The sequence below is a fragment of the Vanellus vanellus genome, assembly GCF_965231255.1.
Source record: "Vanellus vanellus genome assembly, chromosome: 18".
Classification (NCBI taxonomy): domain Eukaryota; kingdom Metazoa; phylum Chordata; class Aves; order Charadriiformes; family Charadriidae; genus Vanellus; species Vanellus vanellus.
Genome location: NC_138923.1, coordinates 8,963,670 through 8,971,878, shown reverse-complemented (window position 1 = coordinate 8,971,878; position 8,209 = coordinate 8,963,670). Strand labels below are relative to the sequence as shown.

The 8,209-nt window shown below is 60.5% G+C and overlaps 1 protein-coding gene across 1 annotated transcript; it reads right to left on the bottom strand.

The window, feature by feature from the left end:
* Positions 1-92: 92 nt before the first annotated feature.
* Positions 93-679, bottom strand: BRD3OS (BRD3 opposite strand). Its single transcript, XM_082492484.1, has one exon. The coding sequence runs from the start codon at positions 444-446 to the stop codon at positions 177-179; it is 270 nt and encodes an 89-aa protein (XP_082348610.1). The 5' UTR covers positions 447-679; the 3' UTR covers positions 93-176.
* Positions 680-8,209: the final 7,530 nt, after the last annotated feature.

Below are 8,209 nucleotides of genomic sequence, written 5' to 3'. Positions count from 1 at the left end.
TCTGATGCTACCAACAGTAAAAACAAACATAAACTTCAGACAGCCTTTCTGGGCTGTCCCGTACACGCTGCTTTAGCCACAGGTCTGTCGCGAGGATGGTGCAAACCCGTCTCCCCCAGCTTGGCGCAAGTCTGGTTTGTCTCCACGTGCGGATTTCTAACGCAAAACCACTGAAATTACATAATAGCACAAAACTTAGATTGCCCCGTGTCCCGGGAGACATCCAGCTTGTTCTTGTCCCGCACCAGGATGGCTTCGTTGCCGTACTGCGAGTACCACATACTCCGGCTCCGGCTCAGGTACGTGTTGGGGGGCGCCGACTCCAGTTTCTGCTGCTGCTGCTGCCAGATGAGCAGAGAGGTGTCGCGGTACCGCAGCCGGGCATAGCCCTCGGACAAGGCTTTTTCAGGCAGGGGCACCCTCCCGTTCATTACTTTGTCAGTCATCGGCTCCAGGGGAGCTCCAAAGACGAGAGCTCCTTCCCGGCAGCTCCGAAATACACCTCGCTGGGTCGGTCCAGGTCGGCGGCTGCTGCTTTCAGCTCAAGGGAGAATATCCCCGGGGACCCGGGAGCTGTTGGTGGGTGTAAGCACCACTCAGGAGAGGGAGCAGGGACCCGCGCGCCCAAAAATCACAACGGGCAGCATGGCCTTGCTTAAATAACAAGCCAGGACTTCCGAAAGCTTATCCAGTGGTGATGCCGCTATGTGTTTCATCTTGCGAAGGGACCACGTGCACATGAGATGCTCGTCGTTGAGAGTCCGTGAAGTATCCCAATAGGTATGAGCGGTGGTGGCTCCACAGCAGTGGAGCTGATCTGCCGCCGCACAGGACGGGCTGAGCAGCTCCGGATGACCCCGAAGACTGGATGCCGAGGCTGTAGGGCGAACCTATGAGGTCAGAGCGAAGAGGTCACCAGCGCCCAGGCCCCGTGCATGAACCCTCCAGCTGTGCTTCACGCTGATGCCAGACTCTCGGGCAGCGGCCGCTCCGCAAGTCACCCACCCAGGGATGCAGGAGAAGATGCCGCCTCCAGCCCCGGTGGCGGTACCCGAGCTGGGGTGCCCGTCCCCTCCTGACGGCACCGCTTCAGGGCTTCAACCTGGGGGGGCACACGGCGAGTGTCACCCCAAGGCCTGGCAGTGGGGGGCCCTGCCCTGCCGAGGGCCCCTTTCCCCGGCACCACCGTGTCCCCCACCTCCCTCCCGCCCCCCCCAGAGCCCCCCGACCCCTTCCACCGGCACCGCGCAGCCGCCCATGTCCCCCCCCCCCGGGGGGGGGGGGTTGCACCCTCCTTACCCTGCGCGCCCCCCCACCCGCTCCGTGGGGCCCCCCCCCGCCCCTACGGGCCCCCCCGAGGGCCCCCCGCCCCCCCCGCCCCGCCGCCCGGCCCCACCGTGCCTGCGCCGCCCGCCCCGGCCCGGCCCGGCCCCGGCGCCGCTCGGCGGAGCAGCGGCGGAGGCGCCTCCCGAGCGCATCACGGCGGGAGGAGCCACAGCCGCCGCCGGGGGGGCCGCGGGACGGGGCGGGCGGCAGCCCCGGGAGGGGTGCGTGGGGCCGGGCACGGCAGTGGGGGTCCCCGAGTGGGGTTTGTGGGTCCGGGACACGGCAGTGGGGGGTCCCCAAGTGGGGTGTGTGGGTGTGGGGCATGGCAATGGGGGTCCCTGAATGGGGTGCCTGGGTCCAGGGCACAGTAGTGGGGGGTCACCAAGTGGGGGGTGTGGGTGTGGGGCACGGCAATGGGGCTCCTCGAGTGGGGTGCGTGGGTCTGGGCATGGCAGTGGGGGTCACCGGGTGGGGTGCGTGAGTCTGGGACAGGGAAATGGGGTCCCCGAGTGGGGTGCGTGGGTCTGGGCATGGCAGTGGAGGTCCCCGAGGGGGGTGCGTGGATCCAGGACACGGCAGTTGGGCTCCCTGAGCAGGTGCGTGGGTCCGGGACAAGGCAGTGGGATCCCCGAGCGGGGTGCGTGGGTGTGGGGCACGGTGGTGGGGGTCCCTGCGTGGGGTGTGTGGGTCTGGGACGGGGCAATGATGTCCCTGAGTGGGGTGTTTGGGTGCCGGGCACGGTGGTGGGGATTCCCAAGGGGAGTGTGTGGGTCCAGGACAGGGCAATGGGGTCCCCAAGCCGGGTGTGTGGGTGCAGGACACGGCAGTGGGGGTCCCCGAGTGGGGCGTGTGGGTCCGGGACATGGCAATGGGGCTCCCCGAGTGGGGTGCGTGGGCCCACGGCACAGCCGTGGTGCTCCCCACGCTGGGTACGTGGGTCCCCCGGGTGTCAGCCCCCAGTGGGTGCACAGAGTGTTTTAAAGGGACGCCCAGCCCGGGGTGCGCTGAGCCCGTGGCATCGTGCATGGGAGCACAGGGGCTGAACTGGGGGGATATGCTGTTGCCCGCCCCGTCCGGCACTGCCCCGGGAGAGCGGCTCCCCGCGCTGCTGGAGGTGCCAGCGTGCATCCCAGCCCCGGGGTTTCCCGCCAAGGTGAGCGTGTTGTGCCCACTCTCCGCGCTGGTGGGTGACGGGTGGAGCAGCCGTTTGTGCTGGGAGGGTGTGTGGTACCCTTTATTACCCCTTCACCCCAGTGACGGCCCGTGGTGGGCTGAAGGCAGGTCGGGGACACCCTTAGGCATCGTGACAGCCTCATGCGACCCTCTCTGTGACGGCCACACGGGTACATCTACAGGGTGGGCTGCGCAGAAAGGGAGCGTGACGGAGCAGCGCCTCCTCTACCCCGCGCTCATCGTCACTCCTCAGCCCAACTGTCCCCTGGCAAGCGCAGGGAGAAATATGTTTTGAAGAGAGCTGTGGGGCTTATTCTTTTTCCGATGATGCTAAATTTAAGCTCTCAATCTTCTTATCTCCTGTGAACGCAGTGCCATCTAATCTGCCATTAAGGACCCGATACTCTTATCCGTGGCAGAGCTACTGGAGGTGCTGCTGCCGTCCCGCTTGGCCTTCACGGACGCAAACAAGACGCGGTGGTTTACTTCCGTCAGATAGAAGACACGCTGCAACTCCCCGTTCCCAGAAGATTTAGACCAAACACAAAGAGGCAAGAAAGAGAAAAAAAAAAAAGTAGGAAAAAAAAAAGAAGAATGAGTACACTATTAAAATGTTTCCGATCCGAAATGTCCTGACTTTGCCGCTTAATCCGCCTCCCGCTAGCACGGAGCAGCCAGCCCAGGCCCCACCTTGTGGAAGCTGCGGAGCAAAATGCAAAATCGTTTAGCGGAACCAGATTTAGTTTTTTGGCACGGATGAGGTGTCTCGGTCTCCTCTGAGAAATTTCCCGTTTTCCTGTTATCGTCAAAGTCAGAGTAAAGCAGAAGAGGACGGTAAGCGGAGCGGTCGCGTTGCCAAGACAAGGCGAGGAGAAGGACTGGAACCTGCAGAGCGCTGAAAGCCAACGACAGTCTCTGACCGTCCACTCGACCGGTGGCCGTGGGTCCCCGAGAGAGACCTGCCAACAGGGCCCTTCCCAAACAAACCTTGGAAGCAGCACAGTGGAACGGATGAGGGGAAACCCCGGTGCTGCCCGGCCGATGCTTGGTTCCTCTCGCCCTTCCTCCAGGGAATCCCTGTCTGCTTTGCCTTCCCCGCGAGCTGCCCCGGGCCGTACCTCCGCCGTACAACACGGCTGCAGCGCGGGGCCGGGCTGGACCGGTCTCCCCTTACTGGGCACCTCAGGACTGGGACTGGGTTGGGTGATCGCGATGGGAAAGCCGTTGGGGTGGAGGACGGCTGGTCGGCGAGGCTGCCCCGGCAGCGCCGTGGTGGCGTTGGGAAGAGGGGGGTTACTGGTGCCGCGCACAGCTGGGGCATGGCGAGCCCCAAAAAGGAGACTCTTCCATGGAGCGCCGCCCGGGGGAGCGCCAGCTCTGCCTGCGTGGCGCCCGCCTTGAGAGCCCTTTTCCCGCAGAGCTGCACCCACCAGCGTTAGCCTTTTCCAGGCTAAACAAAGGATATTTTTGGCTGCCTGCCCCCATTGCACCAGTACGAGAAGAGAACGCCGTTCACCCCTCCTGCCGGCATCGACCTGCGCCGGGTTCTTTTTCCTGCTCTCCCTTTACGCGGCGGCCAGCAGGAGCCGACGTCTCCTGCTCGGGGGGCGGCTGACTGGGAAAGAGGGGGGGAAACGTGAGCTCTCCTGGCAGGAGCGGGGGGCCGTTAGCGGGGGGATGATTGCAATGACTGTTCCAGGGTACAGGTTGCCTGGGCAGGTGGGTCAGGTGCCCACAGCAGTAAATGAGCCAGACGGAGAGCTACTGTCTGTACCCAGTGAACGTCGGTCGTTTGATGCGGCAGCGCTCCCACAGTTGTGTGATCCGTCGCTCAGCGGTGATGGAGCGAGAGCTGCCGCTGAGCCGAGCTGTGACTTGCGCAGGTTTCCCAAAATAGCTGGTGAAAGGAGATCACAGAATCTGAGGGCGTGATGTCGATGGCACGTCGGCTGCAGGGGTGACTGCTGACAGCTGCTGGTGGTGCCCCAGCTCTGCTGTGACAGCAGCCGCGGTGGCTCCTGCTCTGGGGACCCCGGCTCCGGCCGGGGACGGGTGTCCGCTGGGCTGCTGGCAGCCAGCAGTGGGGCTGGGACGGGCTGGTGCACGCTTGGTCTAATCCAGAAGGTGGCAATGGCAATCCATAGACACCGGCTGGCTTGGAAACGGGGGTTTCCTGGCGGTACGGCTCTTGTATTTAAGGGGTATTTTCAGATGCCTGTGCCAAAGAGGCAGTGTGGTGGCTGCTCCTCTGCACGTGCTGGCCGGGGAGACGGCTCTTCTCCCCGCAGCAATACCAGACATCACAGAAAATACGCTTTGCTGTGAAATGTGGCCATTCCCCAGGTATGGTTTGGTGGATTTGTAAGGTGCAATCTGCTTACGCATGTTTGTGCTTCTAAGTTTTCTTCCTTCTCTTTCTTTCTTTCTTTCTTTCTTTCTTTCTTTCTTTCTTTCTTTCTTTCTCTTTCTCTTCCTTCCTTCTTTCTTTCTCTTTCCTTCTCTTTCAATCTTTCTTTCTTTCTCTTCCTTCCTTCCTTCTCTCTTTTCTTTCCTTCTTTCTCTTTCTTTCCTTCTTTCTTTCCTTCCTTCTTTCTTTCCTTCCTTCTCTTTCTTTCCTTTCCCTCTTTCCTTTCTTCCTTCCTTCCTTCCTTCCTTCCTTCTTTCTTTCCTTCTTTCTCTCTCTCTCTTTCTTTCTCTCTTTAATGGCAAGTTTTGCCTCTTCCATGCCGGACTGTGATGTTCCCAGCAGCTCTGTTACGTTCCGAGTCAGCCCCGTACCCCCTCGCAGCGCGGCTGCGGTGGCTCTCCTCTGGCAACAGCTGCCGGCCGGTCTCCTTCTACCCAGTCACCGCGACATTTGGGGATAAAAAAGCACAACGTTCCCGCTGTTTTTATCTTCCCAGTGCGTTCAGTCACCTCTCGGGCTTCTCTCATGCGAGAAAGTAATAAAAGCACATGCAGCGAAGCCCATTAGCGGAGAGGAGAAGCTCCACGCTCCGTCCCCAGCAGAGGGTGGTGTCAGCCTCTGCCTGTGGGTCAGCAGCCTCAGCCCTGGCTGGCTGTCCTTCCCTGGCCTTCTGTCCTTCCCTGTCTCTCTCTCTGTCCTTCCCTGGCTGTCATTCCCAGCAGCGCCAAGGGGCAGGAAAGGGCAGCACCAGCTCTAGCACAAAATTCAACCTCTTTAATTTACCCAAGCTCCCTTTTCGCTTTAGGTACCTCCTGAAAGCAGTGTCCGGGTCCTCCCCGCGTACCCCGTCCTGTTTCAGGACACGTGTACAATCCGCAGCTCACAACCCACAGGACTGTGTGCTGGATACGTGCTTGTCACCGAGCCTTGCCTTACAGGTTTGGGTTTGGGGTTTTGGTGGGTGTTTTGTTTTGGGTTTGGTTTTTTTTTGTTTTGTTTCGTTTTGTTTTTTCTGTCAAAAATCTCTCTGCCATCAGCTGTTTTGATTGCTGCAGAGGTAGGTGAGGAGCGTACTGGCTTCAACGCCTCCCACACAGCGGCTGCCTTTGCAGCTGCAGTGATTGTTCCGAAGTGTCCAGGGGCCAAGTACGCTTTTTATTATGCAGTAAAAAAGCCAGGCTGTAGCTAGCAGCTTTAATTATACACATATAATAAACTCCTCTGTTGTCCTCTACCTACAGACCTGACCTCGCAAGGCAGGCTAGTACAGAGTCAACCCAAATTATCCCTGGCGGGACTCCACTCCTTTCAGGAGCGGTGGGATTCCTGCCCAGTGGGTGCTGTTGGAGACCAAGAGGGCAGCCAGAAAGAAAAGCTTCATGAAGAACTAAAAGAATCATAGAATAGATTAGGTCGGAAGGGACCCTGAAGATCATCCAGTTCCAACCCCCTGCCCTGGGCAGGGACACCTCCCACCAGAATGGGAGAAAGAACGAGAATGAGAAAGTTATTCTGAGAAATTACCTCTGTGGGGTATGGGGAAGTGCGGACTGAGATCAGCACACTCCCGAACGCGCCCAGGGCAGGGTGATAGCGGGATCGGGGCACCGGGATGCTGCTCCCTCTTGGATCATACAACGCTTGCTCAGCCCTGCCAGAGGGGCAGCGGGCACCACGCACAGCCGGACCCGAAACACAGGGAGCGCCACCACATCGGGCTAAAAGAAGTGCCTTCTACAACAACAACAACAACAACAACAAGCCTACCAAACTTTCCTTGGAATATTAAATTGTTTTTCATTTTGTGGAGGGATCTTCCTTCCTACATTGGGAATGAAGGATCATGCCAGTAGAGTCGCTCTTTCTTCTTTATCTCCACTTGGCTACATTTGGAAGAGATTAGCGTTGCATTTGTTTGACATCCAGGTTAATAGCTTCCCTTCGTCCCAGGCTCGGCTTCCGGTTTTGGCTATCTGGAAAGCCAGGCTGGAAATTAATCGACAAACTCTGGGGAGAGGATCTCGGAAGAAAACTCAGAACAGATTTGGAAGGAGGCTCTTCTAAACCGTGTGGATTTTGGATGGAAGCCACCGGTGAAAATTAGAGATTTTTCAAGAGTTTGCTGCCAAGGAGTTAATGGCTGAGAGTTGAGGTTTTTAATAAATACACTGGTAATTAATTATAGGAGTTGTCTTCGTGTTTGAAAGTCAAGGAATACGATCGCTTGTTTGGGTTAAACATCTCCCCTGCAGTATTTGCAGCCCAAACATGAGATGGAGAGTGGGAGCGAAGGGTCAGACAAAGCCCGGGCTGGGTGCGAGGGCAGCGGGGGGGTGCGGAGCCCTGGGCCGGGTCCTGCCTCTGCCCCCGGCCGGGGGGGGGGGGCGGTGGGGGGAGATGGGGGCGCCCTGGGGAAGGTATGTGGGGGGACACCCCGGCTGCCCAGTGGGGTTGGCAGGCGGCGGGGAGGGCGAAGCAGCGCGGCGGGTGGGTTTCCCCCCGGAACAGGGAGCGAAGGAGCAGCGGCGGCGGGAGGGAGCGAAGGGATACAGAAGGCGGGGGGGGGACGGACGGACGGACGACGGGACATAAAACAAAGGGGTAAAAATGAAAAAAGGGAAAAAATTAAAAAGGGGTAAAAATAAAAAAGGAGAGGGAATTAAAAAGGGGGAGGGAAATAATTGGGAAAAGAGCCAGCCCGCCGCCCCCCCCGCTCCCAGCCGCGGCCGAGCCCGGGCTCCCGCAGACAAAGGGGCGGCGGGGGCGGACCGGGAGCTCCTCCCGCCGGGCCGGGGCGGGGGGGGGACGCACACTCACACCCATCGGCACACTCATCGGCATCCCCAGCGCCCAGCTCCGCAGGTGGGGGGGCTCCACGGCGGCAAGTTTCCTCGGGGCGAGGACGAAGTTGCGCGGTTTCGGTCCGTCCGTCCGTCCGTCCATCCATCCATCCATCCATCCGTCCGTCCGTCCCCTCCCCGCTTTGTTCCCGGGAGGATGCAGCGCGCCTGAGGCGGTGGGGCCGCAGCGGGGGCAGGGGCAGCCCTCCGCCGGAAAACTCCGCGCCGCCCCCCTTCCTCCTCCTCCCCCTCCTCCTCCTCCTCCTCCTCCCCCTCCTCCTCCTCCTCCTCCTCCTCCTCCTCCGCACAAGCCCCGGCGCGGAGCGATGCTTCCCCGGGCGGCGGGCGGCGATGGAGCGGGGCGGTAGCGCGGGGCCGCGGGGCCGAGCAGCCGCCCGCTGCCCCTGAGCGGCGGCCACGAGGAGGAGGAGGAGGAGGAGGAGGAGGAGGAGGAGGAGGAGGA

What these genes read in the sequence shown, in the direction of transcription:
- BRD3OS (XM_082492484.1), bottom strand. Translation starts at nt 446, where the DNA reads ATGACTGACAAAGTAATGAACGGGAGGGTGCCCCTGCCTGAAAAAGCC.